This window comes from Muscardinus avellanarius (assembly GCF_963383645.1).
Source record: "Muscardinus avellanarius genome assembly, chromosome: 7".
In the NCBI taxonomy this organism is placed as follows: domain Eukaryota; kingdom Metazoa; phylum Chordata; class Mammalia; order Rodentia; family Gliridae; genus Muscardinus; species Muscardinus avellanarius.
Window position 1 is genome coordinate 65,456,584 of NC_137793.1, and position 21,872 is coordinate 65,478,455.

Consider the following 21,872-nt stretch of genomic DNA (forward strand, 5'->3'; position numbering starts at 1 on the left):
GAGGAGAAGCACCAAGTGCTGTGTGCATGGATGTCATTGTCAACATGATTTACATTATGATGTGAGACTATAATGCACCAATAAAAGAACATTATAAAAAAAAAAGGTCTACTGCCAGGCATGGTGGTGCATGCTTATAATCCCAGCATTTGGGAGGCTGAGACGAAAGGATTGCAGTTTGTGGACAGCCTCACCTATTTAGTGAGGCTCTATCCAACTTAGTGAGACCCTGTTTCAAAATAAAGAATTAAAATTAGGGCAGGGGGTGTAGCTTGGATATTGAATGCCCCTGGGTTACATCCCTAGGCCTGCAAAAAAAAAAGTCCATCCAAATAGTGCAATAATAACTGCTGTGGGCAAGACCCACTGTTAAGTACTAAAACTGGCAAAATTTTCAGCAGAAATGAGATATTTGTACAATCTAAAGATCTTCCCATCCTGACATGTATTAATTATAAGAGTAAATATAGTAGTTTTATAGTGGAGACACCTGCAACCACCTGAGTAGACATCACCAGCAAAAAGAAATATTAGCAACAGGTTCCACCTGATACGATGCAGTGGAAAGGACACATAGCCACTGCAGTGTTCTTCCCCAAATGTATAACCTTAAATTTATCATTTAATAATAACAGGTGATACAAAATTACCAGTTTATACATTAACTACCAGAACGCTTAAAAAACATATCCTTAGACTTCTACTTCCAAGAAAATGGTGACTGAGGGAAGCAGCACATATCAGTTCTGTTGACATTCGACCTCAATCACTGTGAAAACAGCATTCCGACAAAAGAAAGAAACTAGAATAAACTTGAACAGAGCACCAACAAGTGAAAGGTGGCAGAAAAAAAATCTAGATGGCAGATCAGAGAGCAGAAAAGTATCCTGCATGCTTCCAATGTCTGTGGCCACAAGCACCCCAGCAGTGCCATCTTGCCTTACTGTGCCAAACTGTCAGAGACCCGCAGCAAGAAAGCCAATGACTTGAAATGAAGTAAGTGGCTGCAGCTCATTGGAATTTTAAACCATCAGCTCTTCTCACACAGACACTGACAACAACTTGCAGAAGTAGTGGTCAAGCTCACTGCACCCTCCAGAGATCCAGAGTGGTGCTCAACAACACTGTAAGTGAACCAGCTGTGCAGCTACAGGAATTTGCACAGCAAGCAATAGATTCACAGAATCTAAGACTTTACTGTTCAACGTGGCAAAGTGCGGGGGAAGAGAGTGGAGTCTGCTATTGGACATAGCAGAGGCTTGGATTGGCAGATAGCCCCCAGGCCAAGCAGGCAAAATGGCCTACAGTCTCCAGGGCTCAGAGCTCTATTAGGACCTCTGGAGATTGGCACAGATCACCCAATTGTGGTAACCAGGGGGAAGTCAGACCAACCCAGCCCTAGCTGTGGAGAACAGAGTCTCCATGTACATTGGGTCTGCTCCCATCAAGATATGCTGCCTACACAGGCAGGAAGAGACTTGGGCTCAGCATTGGTGGAAAGCGTGGAGGAAGACCTGTGCCCATTGCTACTAGCTGCCTACCGAGAGTCTCAGAGACCCAGGCTTGCAGCAGGAAAAATGATGATGGCACTTGGCACCTGCACAGAGAGAGTACAGAGGCCAAGTCTGCTCTGTATTCATATATTTGTAGGATTGCATTATTTTGTTGTTTTTTGTGTTTTGTGTGTGTGCTTGTTTGCTCTCTTCCCCACCCCTTTCATAAGCCTCTTCTCTTGTACATATCTACTCTGTTCTCTCTGTCCTTTTTATTTCTATTTTCTTTTCTCTTCTTTCTTTTGTATTAAATGCACGTCATATCATGATACTAAATACTCTACATTAGTTAGTAGAATTCTACTACATACTCACTATCTCTAATCTCTACTATATACTACCTTACCAAAGTCATATTCTCATTCTATTCAATCCTATCTGTGACTACCCTATTCTTGCATTTGCTATTTTATCACTTTCCTCCTCACTCAAACTTCACCACTGAATACAACTTACCATTGTATATACCCCCTGACACCTACAGACTGACAGAACACTATCAAAAGCAACACAGAAACAAACTTCTGAAATCAAGAAAAGGAAAAGTAACTAAGAAGTAATGAGTTCCCACAACCCCACAATAACAAAACTCAACAACACAGAATTGCAGAGATTGCCAGAAGGACAAATCAGAAATTTAACAGTAGGACTCATACCAGACTTTTGAAAAGAATTTATAGATAGTCTGAAAGAAATAAAGGAAGCAACAATTGAAGTGAAGGCATCAATACAAACTATAAACAATAGATTAGGTCATATGGAGAATAGACTCTTACTCCTAGAATATAGTCACTTCAAAAAATGAACACATAGTATATAATTTAGAAAAAAATTCAATAGCATGAATTGGACAAGAAAGAGATATGGGCCCACCTTAAAAGAGATAACCTAGAATAATAGGCATAGAAGTTGGAAAACCTTTATAGAAGAGCTAATCCCAATATTCCTCAGTCTATTTGTGAAATAGAAAGAAACAGGATTCTCCCAAATACAGTCTATCAAGTCAACATCACATTAATACCAAAACCAAATAAACACAGTTCAAGGAAAGAAAACTACAGGCCTATATCATTGATGAACTTAGATGCAAAACTGCTAAAAAAAAATACTAGCAACAAGCATTCAAAACCACATCAAGAAAATCATACACTATGACCAAATAGGGTTCAATCCAGTGAGTCAAGGTTGGTTCAACATATGAAAATCAATCTATGTAATTCATCACATAAACAAGAACAAAAGACAAAAATCACATGAAAATTTCAATAGATGCTGAAAAAGCATTTGACAAAATCTAATGCCAACTTATGCTAAAAGTATTGCAGAGAATCAGAATAGAAGGATCATACCTCAACATCATAAAGGCAATATACAATAGGCCCACAGCCAACATCATATTAAATGGGGAAAAACTGCAAAAATTCCCCCTGAAAACAGGAACAAGACAAGGATGTCCATTATCACTACATCTTTTCAATATAGTACTTGAGACTCTAGCCAGACCAATACTGTAAGAAAAGAAAATCAAAGGAGTAAAAATAGGAAAAGAACTAAAAATATCATTATTTTCAGATGAGATACTATATTTAGATGATCAAACAAACTTTTCCAAAAGCTTGTAAGAACTAATCAAGAAATTCAGCAAAGTGTCTGGATACAAAGTCAATTTTTAAAAATCAGAAGCTTTCCTGTAGGCCAACCATAAATCCACTGAAAAAGTAATACAGTATGCATTTCCACTCAGGATATCCTGCAAATAAAAAATAAAACACTTAGGAATAAACCTAACCAAGGAGGTAAAAGACATCTACAAAAAAACTATAAAACATTGAAAAAAGAAATCAAAGGAGACCTTAGGAGATGAAAAGATCTTCCATGTTCTTGATAGGCAGAATAACTATCATTAAAATTGTCATTCTTCCAAATGAGACCTACAGATTCAACTCAGTACCCATTAAATTACCGAGATCATTCCTCACAGAAAAAAAAAACAGTTCTTAAATTTATTTGGAACAACAAAAAAACTCAGAATATCCAAAGTAGTTCTCAGCAACAAAAACCATTCAGGAGGCATCACTATACCTGACTCCAAACAATACTACAAACCCACAGTAATAAAAACAGCATAGTACCAGCACAAAAACAGGTACATAGACCAGCGGAGCAGAATAGAAAACTCAGAAACAAATCCACACACTTACAGCCAATTTTTTTTTTTCACAAAGGGGCCCAAAAACATACACTGGAAGAGAGATAGCCTGTTCAACAAATGGTGTTGGCAAAACTGGTTAATCATATGCAGAGAAATGGAAATAAACTCTGCTTTCTCACCCTGCACAAGAATCAATTCAAGATTAATCAAAGACTTGGAAACCAAACTAGAGACCTTGCAGCTCCCTGAAGTAGGTATAGGTCCAACTCTGAAACACAAAGGCACAGGTAAAAACTTTCTCAACAAGACCCCCAAAGCATAAGAAACTAAAACAAGGATCAATATGTGGATTGCATTAAACCGAAGAGCTTCTGTACAGCAAAGGAAACTATCAAAAACCTCAACAGAGAGCCAACAAAATGGGAGAAAAAAATTTTTTTGATACTGAAGATTGAACCCAGGGGCATATTATCTCTGAGCTACATCCCTAGCTTGATTTTATTCTTTATTTTGAAACAGGGTATCACTAAGCTGCAGAGGGTTCACTAAATGGCTGAGGTTGGTTGTGAACCCAGATTCTCCTGTCATAGCCTCCTGAGTACTGGAATTACAAGTGTGTGTCACCATCCCGGCAGAGAAAATTTTTGCCAAATATTTCTCCAATAAAGGACTAATCTAGAATATACAGAGAACTCAAGAAACTCATTACTAAGAAAACAAATAACCCAATCAAATAATGGGCAAATGCACTAAATAGACACTTCACAAATTTGGCCAATAAATGTATGAAAAATGTTCAACTTCATTAGCAGTCAGAGAGATGCAAATGAAAACTGACCTTGATTTCACCTAACTCCAACTAGAATAGCAATCATTAAAAATACAAACAATAACAAATGCTGGCAAGGATTTGGGGAAGTGGGACCTCTAATACATTGTTGGTGGGATTGCAAATTAGTGCAACCACTTTGGAAAACACTATGGAGGATCCTCAGAAGAAGGATCAGAAGAAGGGGAATGAACTTACCATATGATCAGCAGTACCACTTCTAAGTATCTACCCAAAAGAATGAAAACCAAAATACCAAACTAATGCATACATTTATATGTTCATAGCCACACAATTCACCACTGCCAAACTATGGAACCAGCCAAGATGTCCATCAACAGAAAAATGGATTACAAAACTTTTGGATATGTGTACAATGGAATTTTACTCAGCTATAAAGAAGAACAAAATCACATCATCTGCAGGGAAATGGATGGAACTGGAGAACATTATGCTAAGTGATATTAGTAACAAAAAGTAAGAAATCAGATGCTGTCCCTAATATATGGAAGGTAGGGAGAAAATGGGTCATAGGAAGAATTCTAGACAAAGGAGGAAAAACCATAGATGAGCAAGTAGGGGCCTAACTGGGAGTGATGGGAGGAGGAAAGAGGGAAATTCTGTAATGTACATGATTACATTCACAAACATATCAAAGTCTTAACTAAGTCAAACATGAGAAGGAGGGAGAGGGGACGGAATAGGGTAGGAATTGGGGAAGGGCTAAATGAGTGATGTGTGCATGTATTCCTCTACCATCTTGTATTTCATTAAGATGCATGACTACAATACACCAATAAAATTTTTTAATCCTTAAAGTGATGAAAGGCAAGACTGAAGAACTGCCACAGATTGGAAACAACTCAGGATATGTGAAAAATAAATGCAAAGTGTGAACCTGGACCAGATCCTGCAATAAAAAATGGACATTATTAGAAACAGCCAATAATATCCAAAAAAACTTGTGAATACTAGTGAACTCATGTTAATTTCTTAGTTTTCAGAATTACACTATGGTTAGCCAGGTATGGTGGCAGATGCTTGTAATCCTAGAATTTTGGAGGCTGAGACAAGAGGATCACCTCAGCTACTTAGTGAGGCCCTTTGCAACTCAGTGGGACCCTGTTTCCAAATAAAGAATAGAAAATAGGGCAGGGGGTGTAGCTCAGAGGTAGAATGTCCCTGGGTTCCATACTCAGTACTGCAAAATAATAAAAAAATAATTACACTATGGTTAGAGAAAGCATGTGATGAGTATACTGTTTTATATAAGTCTCAAATTATAAGAAAAATTTAGAAATTATAGAATGGTAAAAAATTCATAACAAAGAAAAATAGAAATGATCAGATGTTCAGACCCAGAAATTCTAACAATAAAGAACAAAAAGACTAAAGGGAAAAAAGGAACCTATGGGAAGAATGATGAAAGACTTAGTCCTTCAGATTGAAAAGTGTCACTAAATCTTAAGATCAGTATCTAACTTTACTAGAGTAAAATTGCTAATTCAAAGTGGCAAATTATGCCGGGCATAGTGCTGCACACTTGTAATCCCCGCACTTAGGAGGCTGAGACAAGAGGGTCGAAGGTTCAAAGCCAGCCTCAGCTACTTAGTGAGGCTCTCAGCAATTTAGTGAGACCCTGTTTCCAAATAAAATATAAAATAGGTCTGGGAGTATAGCCTGGAGGGAAAAAGCCTCTGTGTTTCACTCACAATAGCACCAAAAAAAAAAAAGTGGCAAATTAATGCCTTGAAATAACAAATTTACCGAAAAGAAGGCAAACCACAGTAACACTGAATTTTTCATCTTCAATACTGAAAGCTAGAAGGCAATGGAACAAATCTACAGACTATTTAAGAAATGAGGCTAGGGGGGATCTTAACAAGAGACCACAGCAGTCTATAATGTCTATAAGTTTATAATAGTTCAAGATAGTAATATCTCTGGAGTTTACTCAACAAGCAACTGTATCTAGCTGATTCCTAAAGGACTGTGCAAGAATAATAAATTTTTTGAGATATTTGCTGATTTGTATGTTTCTCTTAATACAATTCAAGGATGAAGTTTGAGATTTCAAGGGATATGTGAATTTTATTTCAGCCAGTTTTTGAGAAAGAGGAAATTTCCTAGGTAGTAAGAGTTACAAAGCATAGTGAAAATGACTAAACCCTGGGACTTGCAAAGCATATATCAAATATACATGAGATACCACCTTAGGCTAAAAAGAGAGCCCTTTTTCGTCCAAAATCAGATAATTGTGATCACATGACTAAAAACCATTAAAGAAGCTATAAAAGATCCTACTGATTTAAAATTTTTGTAAAATGCATTGTGAATAGGGAATAAATTCTTTGATCAGGCTAGTGACTACCATGTGATTTCATATTGTGTACATATAGCTAGAGAATTATTTAAAATGTATTTAAGATAGAAACTGTTATACTATGACATAATAGATACTGCTCTTTTTTTTGGAAGATTTAAAGGAGTTTATTAAAAAGAAGGAAATACAGTCACAGCCCCATGCCATTCAGGAGTGACATGGGGGGGGGGTTCAAATGAATCCACCTGCTCATTTGTGTCATAAAATTCTATAATGAATACCTGAAAAATTCAAGCCTTGAGCTGTTTGCCCAATTTCTATCTTTTAGGAACTCTATGAATATGTATAGAGTTCAAAGATTTTAAATAATCCCAAATTCATGTTGCTTGACCTCCAAACACTGTGAATTTATGATCTTCTAATACTCTATGTCTGCCACAGCCCTGAGTAATAATAGCATTAGATGCCTAAATTTAAGCAAGTACTGCCAGAGTACACACACACACACACACACACACACACACACACACACACACTGCATCTCACTAAACTTTAAAATATTTACTTACTTATACAGTTTTCAATATTAGCCACCATATTTTGAATTTTTATTGAAAACTCCAGTCTGTTGGGGTCTATAAAGAGATTTGTAGGAAATTCTGAAAATCTAAGAGAAAAAAACAGTAAAAGTTTATTTCAGGGCAACATAATAACTAGCAAAATACAACTATTTGTAATGTAGAAATGTTTTAATACTTACTCGTCATACATGCATTTATTTGCCACCTCAATTGTGGTTTCTGTGTCTATTAGAATCCATTGAAAAAAGGAGAAAATAAAAATTTGATATTTTTAACAGTAAGTGATAACTTAAGATGTGTTAGTGCTTTCCAAATAGCCTAAGATTAAAGTAAAGAGATCATCTGAAAGGCAATGTTCAAGCAGCATACCTCAGCCCCAGATTGTGAGAAAGGAGGTCTGAGATGGAGTACAAAAATCTACATTTCTTTTTTATTTTGGCTATGTGGGGGAACTAACCCAGGACTGTGAACATGCTAGGAATATGCTCTATCACTGAACTACATCCCCTGCTCAGGAGTCCACATTTTAAATAAAGATCCCAGGTGGTGTTTGTCTTGATGAAGAGGGTCATTAGGCCCCTCTTAATGAGAAATGATTCATAGGTTAAGATAAAAATGAATAATGGAGCCTGTAACTTACCTGCACCACAAATGATCTATAAGTCCATTGTTCTGTTTTAGAACTATTTACCTTAAAATTTATAAAAAATGATAAACTGTAATTTGAAAAAATGCAAAGTATTGAAATTTTCCCTCACTTATTATTCTCCAGCTATTGAGAGATTACTGATTATTCTGATTAGTCTCATTTGTCTTACCTGAAAGAACATGTTCAAGGTTGTAAGAAGCTTTTTTTGATTTCTTGAATTTGGGAAGCAGTTCTTCACTTGAGCAATTTTTGACAGAACCATCTCCATTTTCTGAAATCTCATCTTCTTCAGATATTGTGCATTCTTCAGAGTCCTGGTCAGACTCATGAAAGTTTCCATCAGAGTTTTCTGGAGAATTACTCTCAACAGGAATTCTCAAGCGTAGATTTACTTCAAATACTGGGGCATATATTTTTCGATCCTTCCCCATTTTAATATTACTTGAAACCTAATTTAATAGATATTTTAGCTTGGCAGTGATGATATATAACTAAGAGAACATTTAATTTATAATTATACCTGTACATTAATATAAATAAACTAAATATTAAATGAATGTTAGAGATAATTTTGAAGTAAATATTAAAGTTTTTTACAATGGGAGCAGGGTACAGGGTGTGTGTGTGTGTGTGTGTGTGTGTGTGTGCACATTCATCCTAAATCATATTTTTAGCTCCAAAACATATTATTCATCTCATATAAAAAATACACATTTAAATAAGCAGTTTAACTAATGCTACATTCATATATGATGTTATCCAATAATAATTTCAGAGTATATAGCAGGAGGGACAGGGAGCAAGGTGGATTCAGGAGGAAAATACACCAAGTGTATATGCATATTTCTATCACCATGAACCTCATTATGATCTATAATGACAATGGACCAGTAAAAGTATATTACCTAAATAAAAAAATCTATGTATATATTTTTCAAAGAGTATCTTACCTCACTGTTATCAGTGTTCATTTTTACTTCTGAATTTTTAACAGGAAGAACAATTGAGTTTGGATTATTGAGTTCTTCATAATCATCTGATATATTTTCAGAGGAAAAATATTTGTCCTTGAGTATTCTAGGTTAAGAAATGGGAAGGAAAAATAATCTCTAAAAAATCACTTATCTCATTAATACAAAATACATGAGAGACTTCCGTGAAGATGGCGACAAAGAAAAGCAGCGTTTATGAGTCCCGCTAACAATTGACCTCTATTATCACAAAATCAGCACCTTTCATAGCCAGAAAACACCTTCAGCAGAGAAATAAAAACTGTAAATACAAGGGACAGAGAAAAAGAGGGCTGGAAGAACAACCAGACACCAGAAAGAAACGAGCCCGCAGTGCTGCGGCCAGAGCCGCGGTGTGGAACAGTGCCAGCGCCATCTTCCCTCACAGCACCAGGCTCCGGAGAGAAGGGGGCACTCAGAATGGAGCGCAAAACCAGAGAAGAAATACACTGGCCTCACGGCTGAGGACGCAGCAGCAGCGCCATACTACCGGTGACAATGGCGAGTTCACCACACAGCTCCAGATCAGTGTACTCAACAACCCACTAGGCTCCAGAGAGGAGGGGTGGACAGTGAGCTGAGGTGAGCAGCTGCAGAACAGCTGGGTGTAATTCAGCAGTTTTTCAGCACAAGGAGCGTCTAAAGCTCCCAGGGTCCAGGCTCAGCACACCCTGCAGGGACTCAGAGTGGAGCTCAAAAGCAAAGAAGAAATACGCCAGCCTCACGGCCAAGGGTGTGGCAGTGGTGCCGTATTGCCAGCGGCAGCAGCAGCAGCAGCGAGTTTACCGAGTCTGCAACAGCTATACATCAGCACACTCAACAACAGTGACTCAAATTGTAGCCCTTAGAGAAGAAATCCCAGTACTGCACCCTCAGGGACTTGCACAGCTTTTATAGTCTCCCTGGGTCTGAGAGATTTGTGCAGTCCAACTCAGTGGGGGAGTGGAGGCGGCAGAGATATCACACCACAGTCGCAGCTCCCCGCAGAATGCCCAGCTTGGCACCCACCATGGTTTCAAGCAGCCTCGATTGACTCCCTGGGTCTGAGACTTTGCAATACAACCCAGTAAAGGAGTAGTGGTGACTGAGATACCACAGACTCAAGATCCAGAGCACCTTAAGTGAAGACATAGGGACCCAGGGAAGAACCCAGAGAAGGCACAAACTTCCAAAATCATGGGAAAGAGGAATAACAATGGAGCAATGAATGCCCACATCCCCACAACATCAGAACCTGATAAAACAGAAATTCAGAGATCTCTAGAAGATAAAAACAGGAAAATAACTGTAGAAATAAAAGAGGACTTTAAAAAGAATTCAGAGAGAGTCTAAAAGAGATAAAGGATGCAATCATTGAAGTAAAGGTCTCAATTCAAATTATAAACAACAGATTAGACCACATGGAAAAAACAGAATCTCACTCTTAGAAGATGATTACTCCAAAAATGAAAGCATAGTTTCTAATTTAGAAAAAAAAAAATCCGACAGGAATTTGACATTGAAGAAATATGGGCCCATCTAAAGAGATCTAACCTAAGAATAATTGGAATAGAGGAGGGAAAAGAAGGTGAATCCAAATGGATCAATAATCTCATCAAGGAAATAATAGCAGAAAATTTTCCAAACATAGAGCAAGAGGTCGATACACAGGTCCAGGAAATTTATAGAACTCCCTATAGACAAGATCAGAGAAGAGGATCCCCATGCCACATAATTGTGAAAATGACTAATGTGGAAGCCAAGCAGAGAATCTTAAAGACAAAAAAAAAAAAAAAAAAAAAAAAAAGGCCAAGTGACATTCAAAGGCAAACCAATTAGAATCACTCCAGAATTCCCAAACCAAGTTATGAAAGCCAGAAGGGCGTGGAGTAACATATTCCAAACTCTGAAAGAAAACTTCCAGGCAGAAATTTCCTACCCAGCAAAACTATCTATCAAATTAGATAGGGAAATAAGAAGCTTCCATGACGAACAGAAACTGAAGGAATTTATGTCTTCAAAACCAGCGCTAGAGAAAATACTCAAAGAGATTAACTACAAAGAAGAAATAGGTAATACACGCCAGAACCAAAGAAACAAGATTTCTCATCCAGCAGACAACTAAGCAAGAAGAATAAACAGTATCTCAAACAGAAATAAAATCTTAACATGTCAGGAATTAAAAATTATCTCTCTATAATCACACTGAATGTAAACGGCCTCAAGTCCCAAATAAAAAAACATACAGTGGCAAAATGGATTAAAAAACAGAATCCATCCATCTGCTACTTACAAGAAACACACCTTACAAGTAAAGATAGGAACAAACTCAAGGTGAAGAACTGGAGCAAGGTAATTCATGCTAATGAAATTCGAAGACAAGCAGGATTAGCAACTATGATATCAGACAAGTTAGACTTCAAAATCAAACTTATTAGAAGAGACAAAGAAGGTCATATTTTACTGCTCAAAGGAATAATCCAGCAAGAGAAAACAACAATAATCAACATCTATGCCCAAACATAGGTGCAGCTTTCATAAATCACACTCTTTTGACATGAAGTCACACATAAATCCCAATACAATAATACTGGGAGACTTCAACACACCTCTCACAACACTAGACCAATCTTCCAGACAAAGGGTCAGTAAAGATGCCTCAGAATTAAAGAACACCATTAACCAAATGGACCTGTTGGACACATATAGAATATTTCACCCAACTACAGCGGAGTTTACATTTTTCTCAGCTGCTCACAGAACCTTCTCAAAAATAGATCACATCACCGGGCATGCTGGCACACGCTTGTAATCCCCACGCTTGGGAGGCGGAGACAGGAGGATCGCACAGGTTCGAAGCCAGCTGCGCTGGCTTAAGAGACCCTGTTTCCAAATAAAAAAGTAAAAAAATAGGTCTGGGAGTGTAGCCCAGAGGTAGAAGGGTTTCCAGGAACCCCAGTACAATAAAAATAATAATAATAAATAAATAAATAAATAAATCACATTCTGGGACACAAAATGAGCACAAAAAATTCAAAAAATGTTACATACTTCCCTGTGTCATTTCAGACCATAATGGAATGAAACTAGAAATCAACTCTAAGAAGACCCAGAGAAACAACATAAACATGTGGAGACTAAACAGGACACTTCTGAAAGGAGAATGGGTCATAGAATATGTAAGAAGTGAAATCAAGAAATTTCTAGAAACAAATGAAAATAAAGATACAACATATCAAAACCTCTGGGACACTTTGAAGGCAGTATTAAGAGAAAAATTTATAGCGCTGAGTGCTCACATAAGAAAAACAGAAAATCTTCAAATAACCTAATGATACACCTCAAAGCCCTTGAAAAGCAGGAACAATCAAACCCCAAAGCCAGCAGAAGACAGGAAATTATTAAAATCAGAGCAGAAATTAACAAAATAGAGAATAAAAAAATACAGAAAATCAACAAAACCAAAAGCTGGTTTCTTAAAAAAATTAACAAGATTGATAAACACTAGCTAATCTAACTAAAAAAAAAAAAAGAGAGAGAATCAACCCAAAAACAATACTGCATCATAATGGAAAATCTGGAGGAAATCAACAACTTTCTAGGTAAATACAACCTTCCTAAACTGAGTCAAGAAGATATAGAACACTTAAACCAACCAATAACAATCAAAGAGATAGAAACAGCAATAAAGAGCTTACCATCAAAGAAAAGCCCAGGACCAGATGGTTTCCCAAGTGAACTCTATAAAACCTTTATAGAAGAGCTTATCCCAACACTACTCAAACTATTTCGTGATACAGAAAAAACTGGGACTCTCCCAAGTACATTCTATGAAGCCAATATTACACCAATACCCCAAATGAATAAAGACAATTTAATGAAGGGAAACTACAGGCCTATATCTCTGATGAACTTGGATGCAAAACTATTAAACAAAATACTAGCAAAACGCATTCAAAACCACATCAAGAAAATCATACACCATGACCAGATAGGGTTCATTTCAGGGATGCAAGGGTGGTTCAACATAAGAAAATCAATCCATGTAATTCACCATATAAACAGAATTGAAGACAAAAATCACATATTTCAAAAGATGCTGAAAAAGCATTTGATAAAATTCAACATCCATTTATGATGAAAAAACACTGCAGAAAATTGGAATAGAAGGAACATATCTCAACATCATTAAGGCAAACTACAATAAGCCCACTGCCAACATCATATTAAATGGGGAAAAACTTCAAGAATTTCCCCTAAAAACAGGAAGGAGACAAGAATGTCCATTATCACCACTTCTCTTCAATACAGTACTAGAGACTCTAGCCAGAGCAATAAGGCAAGAAAAGGAAATCAGAGGAGTACACATAGGAAAAGAAGAACTCAAACTTTCATTATTTGCAGATGATATGATACTATATTTAGAAAATCCAACAAACTCAACCAAAAGGCTTATAGAACTGATCAACAAATTCAGCAAAGTATCTGGATAAAAAAATCAATCTTAAAAAATCAGAAACTTTCCTGTACACCACCTATAAATCCACTGAAAAAGAAATTCAGAAAACACTTCCACTCAGGATCTCCCACAACAAAAAATAAAACACTTAGGAATAAACTTGACCAAGGAGGTAAAAGATCTCTACAAGGAAAATTATAAAACATTGAAAAAAGAAATCAAAGATCTTAGAAGATAAAAAGATCTTCTATATTCATGGATTGGCAGAATAAATATCATTAAAATGGTCATCCTCCAAAAGTGATCAACAAATTTAATATAATGCCCATTAAACTACCAAAGTAATTCCTCACAGACATAGAAAAATCAGTCCTTAAATTTATTTGGAATAACAAAAAGCCACAAATAGCCAAAGTAGTTCTCAGCAACAAAAACCATGCAGGAGGAATCACAATACCTGAACTATACTACAAAGCCTTTGTAATAAAAACAGCATGGTACTGGCACAAAAACAGATACATAGGCCAATGGAGCAGAATAGAAGACCCAAAAACAAGTCCACACACTTTCAGCCAATTAATTTTTGACAAAGGGCCAAAGACATACACTGGAAAAAAGATAGCCTCTTCAACAAATGGTATTGGCAAAACTGGTTAACCATATGCAGAAAATTGGAAATTAATTCCACTTTCTCACCCTGCACAAAAGTCAATTCAAGATGGATAAAAGACTTGGAAATAAAAACAGAGAACTTGAAGCTTCTTAAAGTGGGCATAGGTCGAACACTGCAACACATAGGCACAGATAAACACTTTCTCAACAGGACCCCAAAGGCACAACAAATTAAAAGGCGAATCAACATATGGGATTGCATAAAACTGAAGAGTTCTGTTCAGCAAAGGAAACTGTCAAGAACCTCAATCAAGAGCCAACAGAATGGGAGAAGATTTTTGCCACCTACACCTCTGATAGAGGACTAATATCTAGAATATACAGAGAACTCAAGAAACTCAACACTAAGGAAAAAAACATCCAATAACAAAATGGGCAAGAAAACTAAATAGACACTTCACAAAAAGAAGAAATTCAAATGGCCAATAAATGCATGAAGAAATGCTCAACATCACTGGCAGTCAGAGAGATGCAAATCAAAACTACTCTGAGATTTCACCTAACTCCAACTAGAATGGCCATCATTCAAAACAACAACAAATGCTGGCGAGGATGTGGAAAAGTGGGACTCTAAAACATTGTTGGTGGGACTGCAAATTAGTGCAACCACTTTGGAAAACAGTATGGAGAATCCTCAGAAGAATGGGAACAAATCTACCATTTGATCCAGCAATACCACTTTTGGGTATCCACTCAAAAGAAAGGAAACCAAACTACCAAACTAATGCATGTGTATCTATGTTCAGAGCTGCACAATTCACCACTGCCAAACTATGGAACCAGCCAAGATGTCCATCAACAGATGAATGGATTACAAAACTGTGGGATATGTACACAGTGGAATTTGACTAAGCCATCAAAAAAAATCTCAGTTACATCATTTTCAGGGAAATGGATGGAACTGGAGGACATTATGCAAAGTGAGATTAGTCAGTCACAAAAAATAAATCAGATGCTTTACCTAATATGTGAAAGCTACGGAGAAATGGCTTATAGGAGGAACTTTAGATGAAAAAAGACATCCTATAGAAGAGCAAACAGGACAACCTAAATGAGGGTATGGGAGGGGGGAAGAAAGAAATTCTCTAAAACATGCAGTGTACTTAAACATATCGAAGTCAACCACTAAGCCAAGCAAGGGAAGGAGGGATAGGCAGGGAATGGGGTGGGAATTGGGTAGGGGTTAAATTGGTGATGTGTACATGTATGTACATACAAGTTTTTTACCCCGATATGATGTAAGAATATAATTCACCAATAAAAAATTAAAAAAATAAGTTTAAAATAAAATCTAAAAAAAAAAATCAGAAGAACATGCCAGGCATGATAACACACACTTGTAATCCCAGTACTTAGGAGGCTGAGCTGGAAGGATCATGTTTTGCAGCCAGCTTCAGCTACTTAGTGAGGTCCTCTGCAACTTAGTGAGATCCTGTTTCAAAATAAAAAAATAGAGCTGAGGGTATAGCTTAGAGGTAGAATGCCCCTGGGTTCCATCCCCAGTACTGCAAAAACAGACAGACAAACAGAACCAGACTGCTAAAGCAAAAAAGAATCTCAGTTTACATCTTCTACCTCAAAATAGAGGTAGTTAAGACCAAAATTATCCAATAGCAGCAGAACTGTGAGGGAAAAGAAGTTGCCAACAAATGCACACAAAAAAAGGGCCTCCAAAAGAAAGGGTCCCATCATGACCGAGGCCAGTGCAAACATATCTAAGACTAATAGAAGCCCTGTGCTCAGAATTTTTCAGTAATATGGAGTGAACGAGAGGAATTAGGAAACAATGCTTAGTCAGGTGTGGTGGCGCATGCTTGTAATCCCAGTGCTTGGGAGGCTGAGACAAGATGATCGCAGGTTTATGGCCAGTCTCAGCTACTGAGGTTCTCTGAAACTCAATGAGACCCAGTTTCAAAATAAAGAATAAAAAATAGGGCTGGTTGTTTAGCTTGAAGATAGACTGCCCCTCGGTTCAATCCCCAGTGCTGCAAAAAAAAAAAAAAAAAAAAAAAGAAAAGAAAAAGAAAAAAAGAAAAAGGAAGGAAGGAAGGAAGGAAGAAAGAGAGAAAGATGAAAGAAAGAAAGAGAGAAAGAAAGAAAGAAAGAACAAACTGTGAAATTTAAAAAGTGGTAACAGGGATAATTCCCTTAACAACCTCTCAATATGTCCAATAAATACTATCTTACTGAAAAATGGACTAAAACTAAAAACAATCTCAGGGGCAAGATCCGAATTGTGTGGGATGGGAAGACTACTGGGGACCAAGAAGAGAGGGATTCAGATACTGGGAAAGAGGAGGGGCGAGAGGAGGCAGATTCCAGAAAGTGCTCCACATTCAAGGTCCCTAGAAGTCTGGATATCATAGAAAAACAGGCATAAAGCCTTCCGGAATTAAATTTATCCTTCAGAGACAAAAATAGTGGTTCTATAAAAACAAGCCTATTATTGAATATTTCACAGTAACCACAGAGGAGGGATTCCCTGAGTGGTGCAAAAGAAACTACTTATCTCATTTTATTATGGGTATCCAAAATATTTATTTATTTATTTATTTATTTATTTATTTAGTTAGTTAGTTAGTTAGTTAGTTAGTTTTGCAGTACTGGAGATTGATGCCAGGGGCATTCTACCGCTGAGCTACACCTCCAGCCCTATTTTTATTTTGAAACAGGGTCTCACTAAGTTGTGGAGGACCTCACTAAGTAGGTGAGGCTGGCTGCAAACTTGGTATCCTCCTGTCTCAGCTTCCCAAGTACTAAGATTGCAAGTGTGTGCTACCTTGCTCAGCTAATATGTTTATATTGAGTTTCACACAAAGACAAAGTAGGAAAAAAGCTAATTAAACTAAAAAATCTTTCAAAAGATTCTCACATTTCATTATTTAGAACTTCATATCTGGTGAGCATATAATTCATAAATGACATAAAGATGTCACAACTAGCTGGGAGTACAGATTTTGGGATAGTGCTTGCCCAGCAAATTCAATGCCCTGGGTTCAATTCCAAGCACTGCTGGGAAAAAAAAAAAGCCTCCACTCCATTTTTAATTGTCTAAAAAAATCTTTATGTTATTAGACATCTTGTATTTTTTAAATTTATTTTTATTGGTGCATTGTAATCATACATCACATTGGAATACAAGACTTGAGAGGATATACAAGCACACATCATCCAATTAGCCCTCATCCAGTCCCCATCCCATTCCCTCCCCCTCTCTCGATCCCATGCTTCTTGTATTTTATATAACAACCAGATCTATGTAGAATTTTGAGGAGAACAACATTGGAAATTTTTCTTAAATTTTAGGAGCAATATAAAAGTATTACTAAATATTGTGTACAAAAACTGTTCTGAGGAGGACTTTCAAATTCTATTTTAATTTACTGGACATTTATTCTATAAGTAGCAGCATATTATAAAATTACTATTTTAACTTCATTTATTAATCAAGAAGTTTGATTTACCTAATGAGATTGTCATTTTTTTTCCCCATTGAAAATGGCATTCCAGCAGACTGTTTAAATAATTCCAAAAGTCGTGTGACTGCAGTGTTCATAAGTTGACGAATGAGTTCTTGGAATATGCAGTCAATCAGTTTCAGAAACCTGAACATTTTTCCTAATAAACGTCGATATTTAGGCAGCTTGAAATGTTTTGTGTCATCTTCAGATAGTTTTGACTCAAAATATTCTTTAACATCTATCCTTTCTGCAACCTACAGTTTAATAAGCAATTTAGAAGCATGTGATTTTCTATATTAATATAGCATGATTTCTAGTTTATAGTACTTTTACCATAACACATTGGAACTAAATTTTGTCAACAACTTTTATTAAAATTTTACTTTATGTTTGCACTACAGTTAAGCACCAGTCCAAAAGATAATTATTTGTGTGTTCTAAAGCCTATGAAGTTTGATGTCTCACTTACAAGCAGATAACTTAAGTTTTGGAAGTCAAACAAGGAAGTACATGCTAATAAGTATTAACATGATCCTACATAGAGAGAACTTGTATAATGGCTAATAGGATGAGTAACATCCTACAGAAAAGCATGTTTTGAGGACATTCATTATATTATTGTACCTTTTAAATAAAATTTTTAATCAAGTTATTTTCTTTCTCTGTCCTTCCATTCATCCTTCCTCCCCCCTCCCTTCTTTATTTCATTTTGACAGTGCTGAGAACTGAACCCAGGACTTTGAACTGCCTAGGCAAGCACTCTTAACTAGTTGTTTCTCTTAAACACTTTTTAAAAACTGTCTTTATCTTATGAACATTGTGAACTTTGTAACTAACCATGTTTCCATACATGCTCTATGCCAGCTTGAATTAAATTTTAAGCATCTTGAAGTTGTTTATGTAAACATACACATACATATATACGCATCCACTCATATATATTTACAAATACATAGTGTTTTGCCTTTTACATCTTATATGAGAAAGTTCTTGTACATAATAAATAGGCAATTAACAGTTGATTAATTAACCATCTTTGTCACTGTATTGCCCATTTCTAACAATTTTTACCAAGGACACAATTTGGAACATTGCTTCAGTCAGTCAGTACACAGCAACTGAGAGGATATATTAAAAAATTACCTTTAAGACTGTACTTTTAATATTTGCAACTGCTTTATCCCGCATATCCTCAAGTTGTTTCAGGGCATGAGCAGTTTGCTGTAACTGTTCTTCACAAAATTCATCTAGAGAATATGTTCGAGAACTATCCAACTAATTAAATGATAGTAAATGTTGAGTGTTGAAAAGTCAAAATCCATTTACAAAAAAAGAAAGATAAGATATTTGGTCATCTTTCCTTGTCAGCGATTAGAGCATACTTTATAGTTTCTTCTTTATGTAATTTACACTTTATACACTATGCACCTCACTTATTCATCAAATTTAGTTAAATATAGCAAGATATTAATAAAAAAGATAGAAAAAATCATGATCTTAAATAAACTAAGATTAAGCTGAAGAAGAAAAATTAAAAATTCAATTATTTTTGAAATATCTATGAACCTAGGAGACCAACTCCAGAAATTACTTTTACTTTTGTTGTTTCAATTATTCATAAAATTTCAAAACATGAATATAAAATATGGATAAAGAGGCTAAAATTAAATACCACAAATAAGATAAGATTTATTCAGATGTATTCAAAATCCATCAGGAAGAATTTTTCATCAACAAAGCTGCTAATTATTTGCATGCAATATAGAAACAAAATGTTTCTGTACATCCATTTATGTACCAAAATTTTTCCTCTTAATATTTCCTTTTTTAACTACACTGTGCTAATTCTCTTGTCACAATACATTTTAATCAACAAATATGCAGACCTTCATACTATAACTATTAATGAATGTGTGTTTCCCCAACAAGATTAAAAAGCACTTCTATATTTTTAACATTTTGAATTTATTGTTTAGGTTCTTCCTCTCCTGGTTCCATGTCTGGTTATCATGTCCTGGTTTTTCTAGTAAAATGTTTCTCAAAAATCTTCCTTCTTTACTTGTCTACCTGAAGACATATGGCTTATGCCTGCCTTATTTTATTAGTATATAAATTAATTTCTTTTTTTTTTTGGTGGTACAGGGGATGGAACCCTTCTACCTCTGGGCTACACTCCCAGACCTATTTTATATTTTATTTGGAAGCAGGGTCTCTTAAGCCACTGAGGCTGGCTTTGAACCTACATGATCCTCCTGTCTCCACCTCCCAAGCATGGGGATTACAAGCATATGCCACCATGCCTGGCAATTTCTTAACTCTAGTATCTCTCCACTCCCAGTTTTTCCAAAACCAGTATTATGGCAATTTATCTAATAATATGCTCAGAGATTTTCAATACCTTTTTTTTAGAATCAGTTTCCAAAATTACTTGGCATGAAAATCTCCTTAGAGAATTGCCGAAAGTGTACACCTCCAGCCCTATTTTTTTTTTTTTGTGTGTGTGTGTGTGTGTGTGTGTGTGTGTGTGTGTGTGTGTTACTGGGGTTCCCGGAAACCCATCTACCTCTGGGCTACACTTCCAGATCTATTTTATTTATTTATTTTTAATTCGGAAACAGGGTCTCTTAAGCCAGCAAGGCTGGCTTTGAACCTGTGCGATCCTCCTGTCTCTGCCTCCCAAGTACTGAGATTACAGGTGTGTGCCACCATGCCCAGCTGCCTCCCAGTTCTAATCCGTAACTGGCCACCTTCTAATTACTGGCCCCAGGCTTTGTTCTCCCTGCTATAAATTTCTGTTCTTCTTCCATCTGAGCCTGGCTTCTCCACATTCTCAGACTCTTATTCTTGCAAACTGTTCTCTTAAGAACCCCCAAGAGGAATGACCTGTCCTTTGAGGAAGTTTGGATCCTATTTACTATTTATTCTATTCTTCTTGGCCCAACATTGTGACCCAATCTGAATTTCAAATCAAATCAATATTGAAAAGGCTAGCCACATTTGAATTCCTTATTTGATTGCTTTATCTCTTTCTGATTATTCAAAAACAGTATGATCTTAAAATACATCCCCCAAGTCATTACCACCTGAGGGGGAAAATCTGAAGAGGGCGATAGTAGTCTAGGGTACAACTAGGGGGCACTGAATAAAAATAAGGGGTAGGTGGAAGTACACAAGGGGCTCTGAGTAATCTTTTATGGAAAGTGGGTAGTGAGCCAAAAATACTGTAAATCTATGCCTCTAGCTCATAATATGAAGCATACGCTACCTCCAATAAGGCTAATGTGTTTCCTTGAATTTCTAACAAAACTATTTTACAAGAATTATTGACCGGGAAACATTCTTGGACATGTTTTGCTAACTGAGTCACAATAATGATTAGCAAAATAAAGTAACTACCTCTAGAGTTAGGATGGACAGTGGCAATGCTTTGTTGTTTACTTTGTATCCATCTCCTTTGCATAGCACTTTTCATATAAGAGAAAACACACAGCACTTTTCATGTAACCAAAACCCAAAATATATTGAAAACGTATTCTCTTCCTCTTGTTGTCATGGGGCAAAGGTATGGCCTGAAGTCACCAGAAAGGAAATTCTAACATTTTTCTGTCAATGTTAATATTACCATTCACTAGCACCTTAGGCACAGACTTGTAGAATTTTTCTTTTTCTTTTTTTTAAATTGGTGCATTGTAATTATACATCATAGTGAGGTTCAAAGTGACAGATACAAGCTCATAGCATTTCTTGTGTGTATCCCTCAGGTCCCCTCTCCCATGGATAGTCTTTACATAGATATAAGTAATTGCATGAAAGAACAAAAATTATTTGAATGGTTTAAATCATCAGATCTCTCCTTTGGCTTATGCCTGCCTTATTTTATTAGTATATGGACCACTCTCCAGGCCTCACAGCCCATTGCACTAGTGTCACTCCTCATTTACCGGAAGTCCTCTTGTTTCCCAGTTTCTCTCTACCTTCCACATGAGTGCAAACATATGGCCCTTCACTTTCTGAGACTGGCTAATTTTACTAAGCATAATATTCTTGAGTTCCATTTTCCTGCAAATGACATGATTATGTCTTTTTATGGCTCAGTAGAATTCTATTTTGTGTGTATATCATAACTTGGAAATCCATTTGTCTATTGATGGATACTTAGGTTGGATCTATAGTTTGGCTATCATGAATTGAGCCACTATAAACA

At 36.4% G+C, this 21,872-nt stretch overlaps 1 protein-coding gene across 1 annotated transcript in view; it reads right to left on the reverse strand.

Annotated features, from left to right (window-relative positions):
• Positions 1-21,872, reverse strand: part of DNAH14 (dynein axonemal heavy chain 14) — a gene marked incomplete at both ends in the record, with an annotated part of 395,029 nt that overhangs the window by 337,277 nt on the left and 35,880 nt on the right. The window contains 6 exons of the mRNA XM_080698700.1: positions 7,427-7,524; positions 7,618-7,663; positions 8,257-8,536; positions 9,038-9,164; positions 17,672-17,922; positions 18,812-18,943. Coding sequence (XP_080554826.1) covers positions 7,427-7,524; positions 7,618-7,663; positions 8,257-8,536; positions 9,038-9,164; positions 17,672-17,922; positions 18,812-18,943 — 934 coding nt within the window. The remainder of the gene's footprint in view (positions 1-7,426; positions 7,525-7,617; positions 7,664-8,256; positions 8,537-9,037; positions 9,165-17,671; positions 17,923-18,811; positions 18,944-21,872) is intronic.